At 43.1% G+C, this 16,835-nt stretch overlaps 1 protein-coding gene and 1 long non-coding RNA gene across 8 annotated transcripts in view; one reads left to right on the forward strand and one right to left on the reverse strand.

Annotated features, from left to right (window-relative positions):
• LOC140735343 (septin-9-like) overlaps positions 1 to 16,835 on the reverse strand; it is a 416,923-nt gene that overhangs the window by 16,250 nt on the left and 383,838 nt on the right. For all 7 annotated transcript variants that reach the window (XM_073060281.1, XM_073060280.1, XM_073060282.1 and 4 more), the window contains 2 exons: positions 16,089 to 16,185; positions 2,280 to 2,331 (listed from right to left, as the gene is read on the reverse strand). In XM_073060281.1, the coding sequence (XP_072916382.1) occupies positions 2,280 to 2,331; positions 16,089 to 16,185 (149 nt within the window). The remainder of the gene's footprint in view (positions 1 to 2,279; positions 2,332 to 16,088; positions 16,186 to 16,835) is intronic.
• The window catches only part of LOC140735347 (uncharacterized), a 51,748-nt gene that overhangs the window by 16,185 nt on the left and 18,728 nt on the right, over positions 1 to 16,835 (forward strand). The gene's annotated exons all lie outside the window — the stretch shown is intronic.

The following is a 16,835-nucleotide window of genomic DNA, read 5'->3' on the forward strand; positions in this document are numbered from 1 at the left end:
CGTATAGGATAGGGTTAGTGAGGTAGGGAAGTGTGCAGACACTTGAGGCTGCCTCAGCATACAACGCAAGCAACGTATTTAGACAATAAGACCTTAAGGCATAGGAGCAGGAGTAGGCCATTCGCCCATCAAGTCTGCTCCTCCATTCCATCATGGCTGATTTAGTATTCCCCTCAATCCTACTCTCCTGCCTTCTCCTTGTAACCTTTTACACTTTACTAATTAAAAACTCTTACCAATCAAACTCCACTGTAAATATACCTAATGTCTTGGCCTCCACATCCATCTGTGCCAATGATTTCCACAGATTCACCACCCTCCAGCTAAAGAAATTCCTCATCATCTCTGTTCTAAATGGATGTCTCTATATTCAGAGACGGTGCCTTCTGGTCCTTGACTCCCCCACTTCTAGAAACATCCTCTCCACATCTATTCTGTCTAGGCCACTCAATATTCAATAGGTTTCAATGAGATCATAGGTAGGCAGCTCATCAGCCTGGGAAGGCAGTCCATCTAAGAGAGGGAAGACTCTGATTTCAAACCTCCGCTGCCTTGCGGCCATACCCACTCATGGGAAAGGCTTTGGGAGTAAACCCTGAGGACAAATCCAGAGCTGGAGTCCCTAAGGCAGTCCGACGTTGTCTTCAACCTCGTTCTGGCAACTCCTGCGACGACACCGGTGCCAAGCTGTATCGGCCCTTGCCCTTCCCTTGGACAATATCGGTGGCGTGGAGAGGGGAGACTTGCTGCTTGGGCAACTGCCGGTCTTCCATACAACCCTGCCCAGGCCTGCGCCCTGGAAACCTTCCAGGTGCAGATCCATGGTCTCTCGAGACTAACGGATGCCACCCACTCAATGAGATCACCCCTCATTCTTCTAAACTTCAGCGAGTACAGAGCCAAAGCCATCAAATGCACCTCATACATTCAGCTTGTCATTTCCAAGATGTTCTTGTGAACGTCCATTGGAACCTCTCCAATGCCAGTGCATGCTTTCTTAGAGAAAGAGCCCAAAATCTGCTCAGACTACTCCAAGTGCAGACTGACCAATGCATTATATAGCCTCAGCATTACATCCTTGCTGTTATATTCTAGTCCTCTTAAATGTCAGTGTATGTTTGATGTAATGTGACAAATAAAACTAATCATTATCTGCCTGGTCCAGTTTCCAACTCAATGGGTCACAGCGTGGGCTTGGTCCATCTGCCTTTGGGCTGGGTGTAATTACATCATCCCACCAGAGTTGGTGCTGTTGCTTCACAGATGCTCTTCCAATTATCACCAAGGACTACAGAGAAGCTCCTATGTTAAATCCACCTTTTATCGCTTCACAAATCGCTTGTGCTTTGTTGAGATATTTCAAGTGGTTGAGTTAATTGTCAGCTGCACAAGTACTTGCTTGTAATAACATAACAGGTGCGTAGGGTACAGACAACAGACAAAACTTAAATTGCACATGAATTATGCAAGACAGTGAAGAGAAGGCAAAAAAGACTGTTCGAAACAAAACATTAGAGCAAAAAAATAACAAATAGAGATGTAGTTCAAGAGGTGGTCCATAGTGTTCTGTTGTTGAGGTAGGTTTAGTTTAGGAATCCAACAGTTGTAAGATTTTCAATAATATGAACACTGAATGAATTATGTCTGTGTGTCTGGGCAGTGGCCTCCAAAGCCCTCAGAGGACTGTACCGTTCAATTAAACCCCATCAGCGGCACTACAAGTGACCCAGCTGAAATCGTGAGGCCTCCACCTTCAGATAAGATTTTAGCTTTGGCCGCCTATGAAGTGCTGATAAATTATGGTACAGCAGCAACAAGTAAGCTGCTGTGCTCTAGAGACCGAAGACTATCATTATCATGGCCCAAAGACTCAGTCTACTCTGGAAACGTGAGAACAAGTCTCCTGGGATCCACAGTCCCCTTGCTTAATGTTATTGGTCCATGGCATAAATAAAAGGTTGAGATCCTCTGTTCTAAACCTTTCCTATTGATGTGTCTTTCAAATGTTATTGTACTACTTTCTTTGGCAGCTCGTTCTATAAAAGCACTATTCTCTGTGTGAAGAAGGTGCCCCTTGGGTCCCTTTCAAATCTTTCCCCTCCCGCTTTGCCATCTAGTATCTGACCGATGTGTTAATCGAGCCATATGACTGGGAATACCAATTGTGTTTAATTGCTGAATTCCTTTAGTCTGAAAACAGTTAAGAAAATTAACGCCAATTTGCTCATATCAGAAAGAAAAAGAGATGTGCTTAAAGAATTGAAAGTTTTGTATCTTACCGGATCAGTAGATCTCTTAGATTTGCAAATTCACAGTGTGCCCCGTTCTCAACTAGAATATGGAGAGAGAACAAACTTAGCAGAGTCTAGCAAATCAACATAAGTATTAACAACAGTAAATGACTTCACAAACTTTCAATATGAGTCACAACCAGAGCAAAGGAATTGCCATTCAAGGTGCAAGATACATTCACAACCAACTGCAGAATGGAAAGGGTGATGCTCCAGAATGGATTCAATCTTCTAAATCAGTCAAAGTCAAAGCAAATTTATTATCAAAGCACATATACAAATATGTCACCACATACTACCTTGAGATTCAGTTTCTTGCAAGTAGTTACAGGAAAATATAGAATACATTAGAATTTATGAAAATCTATACCAAAGACTGACAAACAACGTATGTGCAAAAGAACACAAATTGTGCAAAGATAAAAATATATAGTATATACTGTGAACATGAGTTGCAGAGTCCTTGAAACTGGGGCACACACAAAATGCTGGAGGAACTCAGCAAGCCAGGCAGCATCTATGGAAAAGAATAGTCGATGTTTTGGGTAGAAACCCCTCATTAGGACTGGAAAAAAGGATGAATCAAAAAAACAGGGGACACAACCGTAAAGGACTAATCATTTAAAACTGAGCTATGTAAAAATGACTTCCTGCAAAGAAAAGTGAATCTCTGGAATTGCCTTTCTTGATGGGTGCAGGAAACTGAATCATTAAAGTGGAGGTGGATAAGATAGATGGAGGAATAGAGGGGTATGGTGAAATGGCACAGGAGGGGAGGTGAAGGGGCAAAGTTCAGCATGGTCATATTGAACGGTGGAACAGACTTGACAGGCCCGATGGCCTACTCTTGCTCCTATGTCTTTGAGTGTTCTTGAGGGCAACTGCTGCTGCCATGAAACTGAGAGAATCATCGAGAGCTCCCACCAAATGTAAACACGGTACCATCTGGACATGCTGATTTGTCACATTGAGGTAAATGAGAACACAGTTTGTGGTGTAATCCAGCTGCCTTGGAAACTAGACTCCCATCAAAACTTGGGGAAAGATCCTCATATCCTCTCACTCTGCGAATGTGGAAAATGTCCCTTACGGTTTTCCCCATTTTGTGACTCCCTTTTGGATATTGTTAATCTGGCATGCTAAAATTTCAGTTCACTGATTTATTTGCTGAGAGCAGGGGCGGATGGCGGAGTTGTGTGGCTTTGGTCATAGTGAGAACTAGGCCTCAAGCCATGGTGTCACCTATCTACGGCCACCAGCAGAGAGGCGTTGAAGCCGGTACGCTCCGCCGGGGGGTGGTACAGCATGGCATCCAGAATGGGGTCAATGCTGCGCCCCCAGCATTCGCTCAGCAGGGGACAAACTCTGTTGTGGTCGTCTGCAGATTTTGGTGGCACTCAATGGACAAGGGGCCTCAAACCGCGGGGTTGTCTGTTTACAACCACTGGGATGGTGTGGCGCATCATCCGGGCTGGAGTGGATGCTGAAGATTTCAATGGACTGAAGGGTCTGGAGTATGTACATATATGTTTTGCATGGTTGTATTTTATGTTGTCTTGTATATGCAAGGAGTAGGCCGCAAGCTGTGGTATTGCCTGAGAGAGGCATTGGAGATGGTATGCTCTCCCAGGGGCACTGTGGAGTTGGTTCTGCCTCGCCAGCGTTCACTCCACAGAAGACAAGCTCTATTGTGGTTGACGGCACAAAGTTTGGACTCTTTTATTGCGTGATTGTGAATCCATTTGTGCTTGTTATCGTGAGTGTGCTTTGTGCCATGTATGTCTGTTGGTACTGTCTTTTACACATGGACTCCAAATTAATGCCGTTTTATTTGGCTGAGTTCATGAGTATTCATGTACGGTTGAATGATAATTAAGACTATAAGACCTTAAGATATAGGAGCAGAATTAGGCCATTTGGCCCATCAAGTCTGCTCTGCTATTTCATCTTGGCTGATTCAATTTTTCTCTCATCTTCTCCCCGTACACCCAATTGAACTTGAATTGAAAACATCCCAACTTCTACCTTGTCAAGCCTCCTTATGAGCTCATATGTTTGAATAAGGTTGCTCTTCGTTCTTCTGTACTCCAAGGAATCCAGGCCTAAATTATTCAGTCACTCTTGATAGAACAAATCTTTCATTTTAAGAAGTAACCCGGCGAGGCTCCTTTCTACTGTTCCCATTGCAACTACATCTTTTTGTAAGTCAAAGGAGCAAAACAATATACAGTATTTCAGGCGAGGCCTCACCAACACCCTGTACAATTACAACAAACCCCCATATTTTTCAACATCAACTCTTATGCAGTTAGCATGCAGTTTGCCTTCCTAACTACTTGTTGGACCTATGAACCTACCTGTTAGCGTTTGTGATTCATATGCTAGGAATGTAGATCTCTCTGTACTTCACTCACTTGCAGTACCTCTTCATTTAGATAACAAACTGCCTTTGATTTCTCACACACTTCACTGTGTTAAAATTCCATTTGCTCACTCATTCAAACTACTTGCATATGTGCTTTTCTAAAGTGCATGATCTCGCACTTGCCCACATTAAACACCATTTGCCAGTCTTTTGCCCACTCACTCAGTCTATCTATATCCCAGTGCAGAATCACAATATCTTTACCACAACTTGTCTTTCAACCTATTCTCATATCATCAGCAAATTAAGAAACCTTGTACACTGTTCCTTTCGCCATGTCATTAATGTAAATAATGAACAACTGAAACCAGGAATGCTCCCTGTGCTATGATGCTAATCACTTTTTTCCAGTCTAAAAAAAGAATGATCTGCTCCACCTCTCTGCGACCACCAGTTTTCTCTCCATTCTGACACTCTTCTGACACAGTGGGCTTTTGATTAATGGATCAACTTCCTCTGCAGCACCATGTCAAAACACCTTTTAGAAAACTCAATACACCACATCTATAGGTTCTCCATTATCAACATTCCTAATTACACCCTCAAAGAGTTTGAGCAAGTTTGTCATATACTTTACTTTCCATAAAGCTGTGTTGACTATGCTTAAATACATTCAGCTTTCCTAAATGATCATACAAGCCTGTAACAAATTATTCCAAATTAATCAGCAATTTCAAATAAAATACGGTTTGAGAGTTCTAAATAATCAGGCATTTCTGTGAAGTCTACTATAAGGATATCTTAAAAATCAGGCCACAAGCTTGAGATGGGCAGGACTGCTGATAATTCAAAGCAGCACAAGGAACAACAGTGCCAGTTACTTTGCTGAATAAATCCAGCATTTTCTAGAATGTAGTGACAAAAGGCTGAATTTTATTTACATTCGATCACTGGGGTGTGACAGGCATTTACAGCACATCCTTAAATGATGTCGCAAAGGTGGCAGACAGCTTCCTTTCTTTTCGTGAAGGGACTCCTGCTGCACTGTGCAATTCAAGAGGACTTCTGCTGGGGAGGCATTCCAGTATTTAGATCCTGTGACAATGACGGACATTTTTCCTACTTTGGACGGTGTGAAAATTGCAGGTAGCTTTTCTAGGCATGAGCCGTCTATGCCCTTTATGCTTATAGAGGCCACCAGTTAGAGAGGAGAAAACTGAATAACTGACCTCTGACCCCTTCTCTTCCCCTCACCTGGCTATCACTTCCCTCTGGTGCCCCCTCCTTCCCTTTCTCCCATGGTCCATTCTCCACTCCTACCACTTTCCTTCTTCTTCAGCCCTTTACCTTTTCTACCTATCACCTCCCAGTTTCTCACTTCAACCCCCTCCCCCACTTTCTTATTCTGGCTTCTTCTCCCTTCCTTTCCAGGCCTCACGTAGGGTTTAGGCCCAAAACATCCACGTTTATTATAAACACAAAGTACACTGCAGATGCTGGGGTCAAAGCAACAAGTACAACATGCTGGAGGAACTCAGCAGGTTGGGCAGCATCCGTGGAAACCAGCAGTCAACGTTTCGTCAGGACTGACGAAGGGTCTCAGCCCGAAATGTTGACTGCTCGTTTCCACGAATGCTGCCCGACCTGCTGAGTTCTATCTACGTTTATTCCTTGCATAAATGTTGCCTGACCACACTCTAACCATCTTCCAACAATTTGTCTGTGTTACTCTGGGTTCCCAGCACTGTAGAATCGCTTGTTTTTCTGAGTATCTGCAACGTCTTTTTGTTAATGTAAGTAGTTAAACGGTCAAAGGAGGGTCAGTTAAAGAGTAACCTTGCCCTGGATGCTTTAGAGCTCCCTGCATATTGTTGGAGCTACCCTCAATCAGCAAATGTGAGTTTGGAGACCAGTGTGGAACACACTGCCTCAGAAGTCAGTGAAGGCTGACCACTCTCGCACACTTAAAATGTATCTGGATGTACACTTGAATCACCAGCCTAAGAGGCCAAGGGACCAGGTGCTGATAAAGGAGATTTAGTACAGATGTGTCATTCAGGGTTAGTATGGACAGAGTGGGCCAAAGGGACTGCTTCTCTGCTCTGTGACCCTATAACCACAAATTCATGGTCCACTGGGCAACGTTGATCCCTGCTCTTCAACACACACAGCACGATACTTCTAATTACACTCATTCCAAGTGCTCCTGTAACCTTATCCTTCAATCTCTCTGAATTATGGAGGACAGCATGTGTATAAATGTCTCTCTCCAGCAGACTTCATCATGACTCCAGTGTTTCTACTATCTTTTAATGTTTCTTAATTGTACATATGATTTTTTTAATGTTCTATCGCTGAGCAGCTGTGAACCATCTGACTGGCCTATCAGAGTTCTCTTTGGGAACTAGTTGACTTGATCAGCATTTCTGATCTGGCTATTGTTCACGATTGCACTTAATAATAAAAAAAATAACACTGTAGGGCTAGTCATCAGGCTTGCTTGCCTGGCACCAGACTCTCAAGCACACACACACTTTTCCCAGGCAATCAGGAAAAGATTCAATGTGGTCTCCTGTGCCACTTGAAAAAAGTGCAATATCCCCACCAATCTATGGGAACCCCTGATCCATGATCTTACAGAGTGGAGGAGGAGCATTTGGGGTGGTGTTGGGAACCTTGAGTCCATTCATTGAGAACATACATCACCTCTTCCATTTGTAGAAGACACTGAATCTCAGACCTGACATAGAAGTCAGTTGACCTGGATATGGTAAGCAAGTTGTTCTAAGTATAGGTCACCATATACTACTCTCAGATTCATTTCTTGCAAAGATTCACAGAACAAACAAACACAATAGAATCAATGAAAAACTACACACAGAGATGAACAAAAGGTGACGAAGTGTGTAAATACCAAAAGAAAAATAAATAATACTGTGACCCTGAGTTGTAGAGAATCTGAAAGTGAGTCCAAAGGTTGTGGGGTCAGTTTAGTGTCGAGGTGAGTGAAGTTATCTACTCTGGTTCAGGAACCTGATGGTTGAAGGGTAATAACTGTTCATGAACCTGGTGGTGTGAGACCTCAGGTTCCTCTACCTCCTTCTCAATTGCAACGGCGAGAAAAGAACATGGCTTAGATGGTGGGGGGGGGGGGGGGGTCTTGATGATGGGACTGCTTTCTAGTGGCCGCCCTTTTTGGAGATGGTGGGGGTGTTTTCTTCCTGTGACTGGGCTGTATCTAGACAGGCAGAACAATAGCTTCCATGTAGTTCCCCACCCCACATGAAAAAGTGCAAGATCCCCTCCAGTCCTTGACCCATGCACTTTCAAGGTGGAGGAATGGCACTTGAGAGGGTGTTGGGAACTTTGAGACCATTCATTAGGAAAACACTATTTGTGAAAGACACTCAGTCTCAGAAGCAAGTCAACCTGGATATGGTAAACAAGTGCAGAGGTTTTTTTTAATCAAATTTCTGCTTTGATATGAAAAAAAGGTTTTAGAGGTCCAAGGAGCAAGTGGCAGGATAACACCCTAAGCTCTGACCTGAGCTTGGAGCCACTGTATTAATGTTGTGGTCTGGTTACATTTTTGGTCGGTACAGACTTAATTAGAGCCAAAGTGGGTTTTGCATATTGTACACACATGGGACTTGCAACGTTTTGGAAAAGAAACAAAGTTTAGCAATTATAAGTGAGTGAAATTCCTGCAATAATAATAAAATAACTTATTAAACCTCTCTCATCTGTATTTTTCATGTAAGTTCACTAAGGAAGTTTCATTTCTTCTTTAGATTTTGTACCCTATGCAGCTGTTTCTCCTAAAGGGTGCTGGTTAAATTTGGAAAGTATTTTGTGGGGAAGGAGTGCAACTTTAACACTACTGACAAATCTAATTGCTTTGTCAGATTGAAACTTTTCCAGTGCATTTTGACACTTTCACAGCCTTAACTCATTTGTTTCATTTCTGCAGAATACGACGTTATATTAATAATCTTGAGAATCTCAGTATTTAGCAGGAACTATTCAGTATCCATAGTTGCAGAATACTACTGCAAACAGGCCCTTTGGCCCATTTATTCCATGCTGAACTATTATTCTGCCTCGTCCCATCCACTTCACCCAGACCATAACCCTCTATGCTCTTCCCATCCATGTACGTATCCAAATTTCTCTTGAATGTTGAAATTGAACCCAAATCCACTACTTCTGCTGGCAACTCATTCCACACTCTCACCATCCACTGTGCAAAGAAGCTCCCCCCATGTTTCTCTTAAACATTTACCTTTCACCTTTAACCCATGACCTCTGGTTCTATTCTCACCCAATCTCAATGGAAAAATCCTGCTTTATCAAATCTCCCCTTATTCTTCCACGCTCTAGGGAATAAAGTCCAAACCTATTCAACCTTTCCATAGTGAAGAAGGTCTGGTCAGTTCCAGGTTTGTAGCTACCTTAGGCCTTTCCTTATAATGCATTAAACACCAGGCTAACACTTTATATTCTGTCTGGTTAGCCTCCAACCTGAACATTGATTTCTCTAACTTCTGATAATTTCTTCCCCTTCCCCTTTCTTCCATTCCCCATTCTGCCTTCCCGCCTACCTCCCATCACCCTTCTCTGGTGCCCCTCCTTCTTTCCTTTGTTCCCATGGTCCACTCTCATCTTCTGTCAGATTCTTTCTTCTTCAGCCCTTAACCTTTTCCACCTATCACCTCCCAGGTTCTCATTCACCTACCCACCTACCTTCCCCCTCACCTGCCTTCACCTATCACCCTCTAATCTATACTACCTCCCAACTTTCCATCTTCGTATTCTAGCTTCTTCTCCCTTCCTTTCCAGTCCTGATGAAGGGTCTCAACCAATAATGTTGATTCTTTGTTCATATCCATAGATGTTGCCTGACCTGCTGAGTTCCTCCAGCGTTTTGTGTGTGTCGCTCTGAATGCCCAGCACCTACAGAATCTCTAGTGTTCTATGTTCAAAGGCCACCAGCTAGATCCCAAGCCCCAAATCGTTCCATTGTACTCACTGCATTGCTAATTTGGCCAAGTAACCGGAATCCAAAAACTGTGATATTTGGCAGCTGAATGGGCCAGTGTGAGTGTGTAGCCTGCACACTTCCGTCAATGGCCAGCACGCAATCTGCCTGTGTGAACTGAAATGATGGAAATGGGGGCAGTGAGAACGAGGGAGGGAAAGTGGGTGAAACACAGAGAGAGGTCCTTTGAGGAAGAGAAATAAGGGGGAGAAGCGAAAGAGTGAGGGGCAGAGATGGGAGTGGGAAAGGTGAGAAAGGGGGATGGTAGAGGGAAACGTGAGAGAGGGGGATGGGAGAGGGAGAGATACGGGAGAGGGAAAGGTGAGAAAGAGGAAAAAAATTCTACTGACTGTACATTAGAAGATGAAAGAACAATTGTGTTTGAGTATTTATTCCCAAGTAACTAGTATTTTACACTATTCTGGAGGAGATGAAAGTCTTAATATTTCTTGCATGGACGAGTTATTTTGATTTGAGCCACCCATCACGCATTTTTTATAAAAATAGTAGAGATTAAACACTTCAAAAAAACTATATATTAATAGTACTCCACTGTCAATAAGATACACAGTTCCTTTAAGCCATTAGGGTAGGTTTGAACTGCTTTCCTGTTGCATTCAATTGTGGTTTCTTGGGTGAGTGTTTAGTCAGCAAAGACTTGGCTCACTGCTAAAACTGAACAATTTTGAGCTCAGGGAATATATTTCAAATTGATGTTAATTTGTGGTAAGAGGAGTACTATTTAGGAAAGGTCCAGAACCAATTATGTAGCAGATTCCTACATCATGCTAACCACAGTAGAATCTTTTCTGCAGAATCTCTTGTGCTTATGAAGCACAGGAGAAATGTATAATGGCTGTGAACACCAATTCACTTACCCAATGGTAACAGTGAAAAGAGGGCATAGCCTCGATGGTGGGGGTCTTTAATGACGGATGCTACTTTCTTGTGACAGTGCTCCGTATCAATGTAGTCAGTGGTGGGGAGGGCTTTGCATGTGATGGACTGGGTTGTATCCATCCGAATGCCTCTAGGAATGGTGCTGTTTATAAACGTGATGCTTGCTGCATGCTGTAATTCAAATGGGGATCTAACAAACAGTTTCCTTCTGAGCCCACGGTTGTACTCAAACCTGACCCAAGCACTTTTGCTGGTGTCCTCGATAGGCACACGTGTTCTGTCAACCTTTGTTCAGTAATTCAAGGCCATTCTCACAGAAATGGTTCCACCTGCCATGCTTATCAAGATGCCCATCTAAGCTTTTGTTCTATTTGCCTGGATTTGTCCTTCCACACTTCGCAAAATTCTTAGGCACATAAGAACTTTTAGCTTATTATTAGCTTTTTTCTTAGCTAGGGTGCCTAAGACTTTTGAACAGTACTGTAGCAATTTTAAATGTTGCTCTACTGCTGCTACAACAAAAAAAAACAAATTTCATGACATATGTGAGTGATGATAAACCTGATTCTGATATGGGTCTCTACTGTGGACTGAGAGTGGGAAGGCAGAAGGGAGAGGGGAATCATGGTTGGGAAAAGGGGAAGGAAGAGGGGAGGGAGTGGGAAACACCAGAGAGACATTCTGTGATGATCTATTAACCAATTGTTTGGAATCAAATGACCTTACCTAGTGTCTCAGGGCTGGGTGTGTCTGCACCCTTGGCACACACCGCCCACAGCACTCCTTCTCTGCCACCTGTCCCACACCCCTCCGCGGTGCTTCGCTCCCGCCAGAGTTACAAACTTGCTCTCTGCTCCACGTTGACAAATACAGTACTGTGCAAAAGTCTTAGTGACCCAAGCTATATATATATGCCTAAGATTTTTGCACAGTACGGTATGCCCTTCTAAACTATGTACCTGCCCATGTCTCTTTGAAATTTTGTTAATGTACCTGCCTCAATCACTTCCTCTGGCAGTTCATTCCATTTACAGACCACCTCTGGGTGAAAAACATTGCCCCTTGGGTTTCTATTTCATCTCTCCCATCTCAGCTTAGACCTACTTACTGTATGCCTTCTTGTTCCTGATTCTATAACCCTGTGAAAAAGAGGGTTCTCAAGGCAAAGGAGCTATCGACAAAGTGAGTAAACCATTTTGAATGCCGTTGTTGTGCAGAGCCCGAGAAGCTCGAGGCAGCAGTCCCAGAGATATAATGGGAACCTGAAGGAGAAAGGTCTGTAAGGCTATGGGGAAAGAGGGGAGGGAGCTGGACTTGCTGGTTTGTTCTTTCACAGGCACGACGGGCCAAACAGTCTCTGGCCTGGACTAAAAGCTGCGTCATCACTTGACACATTCCATTATGAACTACTTGTACAAAGACAGTATGAAGGGAACTACACTCTGTGGCCACTTAATTAGGTACAGGAATGGAACCCAGAGTGAGCTTCTGCTGCTGTAGCCCATCTACTTCAAGGTTCCGTGAGCTGTGTATTCAGAGATGCTCTTCTGCACACCACTGTTGTAACATGTGGTTATTTGAGTTACTGTAACCTTCCTTTCAGCTTGAAACAGTCCGCCCGTTCTCCTTTGACTTCTCTCATTAACAGGGAACTTTTGTCAACAGTGTTGACGAGTGTTTGGTCACTCACTAGATGTTTTTTTTTATTGTGTTTTGCACCATTCTCTGTGAACCCTAGAAATTGTTGCGCATAAAAATCCCAGGAGATCAGAAGGCAGAAGGCATGGGATCCAGGGAAGTTTGGCCAGGTGGATTCAGACTTAGCTTGCCTGCAGAAAGCAGAGGGTCGTGGTGGAGGGAGTACATTCAGATTGGAGGGTTGTGACTAGTGGTGTCCCACAAGGATCGGTTCTGGGACCTCTACTTTTTGTGATTTTTATTAACGACCTGGATGTGGGGGTAGAAGAGTGGGTTGGCAAGTCTGCAGACGACATAAAGGTTGGTGGTGTTGTGGATAGTGTAGAGGATTGTCGAAGATTGCAGAAAGACATTGATAGGATGCAGGAGTGGGCTGAGAAGTGGCAGATGGAGTTCAACCCAGAGAAGTGTGAGGTAGTACACTTTGGAAGGACAAACTCCAAGGCAGAGTACAAAGTAAATGGCAGGATACTTGGTAATGTGGAGGAGCAGAGGGATCTGGGGGTACATGTCCACAGATCCCTGAAAGGGTTGCCTCACAGGTAGATAGGGTAGTTATGAAAGTTTATGGGGTATTAGCTTTCATAAATCGAGGGATAGAGTTTAAGAGACGCAATGTAATGATGCAGCTCTATAAAACTCTGGTTAGGCCACACTTGGAGTACTGTGTCCAGTTCTGGTCGCCTCACTATAGGAAGGATGTGGAAGCATTGGAAAGGGTACAGAGGAGATTTACCAGGATGCTGCCTGGTTTAGAGTATGCATTATGATCAGATTAAGGGAGCTAGGGCTTTACTCTTTGGAGAGGAGGAGGATGAGAGGAGGCATGATAGAGGTATACAAAATATTAAGAGGAATAGACAGCACCTCTTCCCCAGGGCACCACTGCTCAATACAAGAGGACATGGTTTTAAGGTTAGGGGAGGGAAGTTCAAGGGGGATATTAGAGGAAGGCTTTTTACTCAGAGAGTGGTTGGTGCGTGGAATGCACTGCCTGAGTCAGTGGTGGAGGCAGATACACTAGTGAAATTTAAAAGACTACTAGACAGGTATGTGGAGGAATTTAAGGTGGGGGGTTATACGGGAGGCAGGGTTTAAGGGTCGGCACAACATTGTGGGCCATAAGGCCTGTACTGTGCTGTACTATCCTATGTCCTATGTTCTATCAGCAGTTTCTGAGATACTCAAACTGCCCCATCTGGCATCAACCATCATTCCACAGTCAAAGTCACTTAGATCACATTTCTGCCCCATTCTGATGTTTAGTCTGACCAACAACTGAACCTCTCGACCATGTCTGCATGCTTTTGTGCATTGAGTTGCTGCCGTTGACTGGCTGATTAAGCACTTGCATTAATTAGCAGGTGTACAAGTGTACCTAATAAAGTGGTCACTGTGTGTATGTTCAACTGAGTGATTTGATACCACAGCAAAACATTGAATATTTGAACTTACGCAACTCATTTGAACTTATGAAAGGTCACAGTTGCTACTTCATCAAATTACTGCTTTTTATTCCTTCCTAATTCCTTGTTTCATATTTTCAACATCTGTGGCTTTTTAACACTGTGAGGAGTTATGTCATCTTGAAAGAACCACTCAAATCACTTGGCAGTATTGCATAAGTTTTTGTGACTGATCAAGCACTGCTATCACAAATGGTTGGTTAAAAGCACCCGATTAACAGTGCTATACCTTTCAAGAGAACACTAAAGAAGGCTCAAAACCACTCCAATGATCATCTTTAGAGAGATACAATAAACGTTCATTAAGCTTTTCATTAACGAATCAGTCTGGAATTATACACATTCACATCAAAATCCTATGTCTGCTGCAAGAAAATGAATCTCAAGGTAGTATATGGTGACAAGTATGTACTATGATAATAAAATTACTTTGAACATAGAACTTTTTAAACCCCATACTTTAAAAGCACTTGGATTAGTATTGAGCCTTACACATCCTCCCCTTAAGAGGACAACAACCTTGTCGTAGAGTTTAGAGGCTTATGTGCCTCAATGACCCAAAGAACTATGTTCGCTGGAGTCAGGGCTTTACACTTTGCCTCTTGGTAGGGTCACCCAAGGTCAAAGGGTAGAGGCCAGACTAAGAGTGGTCCACTGGTCCTCCAGGCTTGTGGGTGGGGTGTGGGATGGGGCTCAAAGCTAACAAACCTGACTAGTCAAACAAAACTGTTACGGAAACAGCAATGATGAATTATTCTACATTGCGGTGCAATGGTATTCCTGAATCCCCATTCGGAATTTGTGTGACTGACAGTGAAAACTGAGCTGACGTGATGAAGGAAGCCCTGAAACACCACCAGAGATGGAGGATCTTTACTGCTGCTCTAAACAACAGTGGCACAATGGGCAGTAAGTAAGTTACACATCCTCAGACAGACCTATTTCAACATCTAACTGAAGCTATAATTTAGGTCTATTTTGTTGGTGATTTGCACAACAGAAGACTCTAAAGGAACAGGGAATCTATTCTTGGTGACATTGGTTGAGAGATCAATGTTGGATGGGGCACAGTCCAACAATGCAGTGGGATATTTCATTTCCTCCTGAGGATTCTGGCATTATAACTTCCCTTCCCTTCCAATGTCAAAACAGTGTCACTGCAGCACTCTCTTAGCACCGCAGTTGCAGAAGGTGGATATTTGTACTCAATTCCTTAAGTGAAGTGCCAACCCACGGATTCTGGTTATCAATATTGGAATACCTGAAACTGACTCATCATGCATTTGCATAATACACAACCCTGATTCTTCTCTGCAAACCTTTTCCAGGATTCCACACTAAATGTTTTAATTGCAAATAAATATTCTATTATTATGATCTTGCACTTTACCGTTCATCTGCGCTGCACTTTTTCAGTAGCAGTTACACTTTATTTTGCATTGTTATTGTTTTACCTTGTTCTAGCTCAATGCACTGTGCAATGATTTCATCTCTATAAAATAAATATGCCAGCAAGCATTTCACTGTATCGTGGTACATGTGAAATAATATACCAATGTCTAAAAGCCTTATCTATCTTTTACCAATATAGGAAACTAATAACTTAAGCTTTTAATCACTCGAGAATATTTAATGCTAACTATTTTATTTAGAGATATAGCGTGGAACAAATAACTCTGGCACCACTCAGCAACCCATCTATTTAACCCAAGCCTAATCACACGGCAACTTACAATGACCAATTAACCTACTAACCAGTACGTCCTTGGACTGTGGGAAGGAACCCAAGCGGTCACGGGGGCAATGAACTAACAGCTTGCAGATGGCTTTGGGGTTGAACTGTGAATCCCAATGCCCCAAGCTGTAATAGCGTTATGCTAACTGCCACGCGACAGTTACACCCCACTTGGTTAGATAAAGTGAGAATTTTATTTTCCAACTGGATATCTTGCTCCAGAGGTTGGTTTGGAGCCACATCTGGAGCAAGAGATATCCAGCTAGAAAATGGTGGGAACTGGGAGCTGAGCAGGTGGCATTGATCTGTTGATCAAGGAAGTTGGGATGGTGAAAGGGATGCTCCCAGTTGTGAACCATCAATGCTCTGAGCCCCTGGTTGTTTTTCTACCTTGCCTTCCAAAGAAGGGAACGTCCATCAATTGTGACTGTCCACATTGCTAAAATAGAGAGCAACCATTTCTTTTTAATGCAGTTTATCTGGTGATTACTTCCAAATTCAAAGTTTTTCTCTGAGTTTAATAATTGTTTTAAAATGCCATAAGTTGGGTACCCACAAAACCACCATCTGAAGGCCAAAAATACTTTTATCTTACCTTCAATAATCCCCCACTTGGTTTTCCTGCCTAATATCTTCTTCCCATTCACTTGATGTTCTTGGTCGGTACCCACAACTGCAAAAGGGATTTTCTCCTGTTGGAGGCAACCACAAACAATTATCCCTTGTACTTCTCCAGCAAGCTTCACAACTTCCCGAACTGCTTAACCATGAAATGTACTTTTTGAAGAAAAATCACCGTGGTAAGTTGTCAATCATTCAAAATTTCACTAATTTTAAAATCGTGAAAATTAACGGTGGCAATGACTGAGGAAGAAATACTGAGCATGGACCTGGTTCTCAAAACTATTATCATGGGATCCACACATTTCATCAAGGGTAGTTTTTTTTTTACCCAGTGAGTGGCAAGTGCATGGAACAAGCTGTCATGATGGTGGTAGAGGCAGATACAGGGGGGACATTTAAGAAACTCTTAAGTAGGCACATGGATGAAAGAAAATAAAGGGGCTATGAGGGAGGAAAGGGTTAGATAGATCTTGGAGTCGGTTAATAGGTCAGCACAACATTGTAGGCCGAAGAGCCTGTACTGAGCTGTATTGTTCTACGTGCTAAGATGATACTGTTTTACTGTTCCCACCATTAACTGACTGAGTTAAAGCTTCAAAATCTATCTACTGAATGAGGCCATTGGGCCCATTGAGCCTATGTTGGCTCTTTGCAGAACCAAGTTGCACAGCTCCGTTCCCTCGCTACTTCCCTCATGGCTGAAGGTACATTGAAAACA

The sequence above is a fragment of the Hemitrygon akajei genome, chromosome 11 (assembly GCF_048418815.1).
Source record: "Hemitrygon akajei chromosome 11, sHemAka1.3, whole genome shotgun sequence".
Lineage (NCBI taxonomy): Eukaryota > Metazoa > Chordata > Chondrichthyes > Myliobatiformes > Dasyatidae > Hemitrygon > Hemitrygon akajei.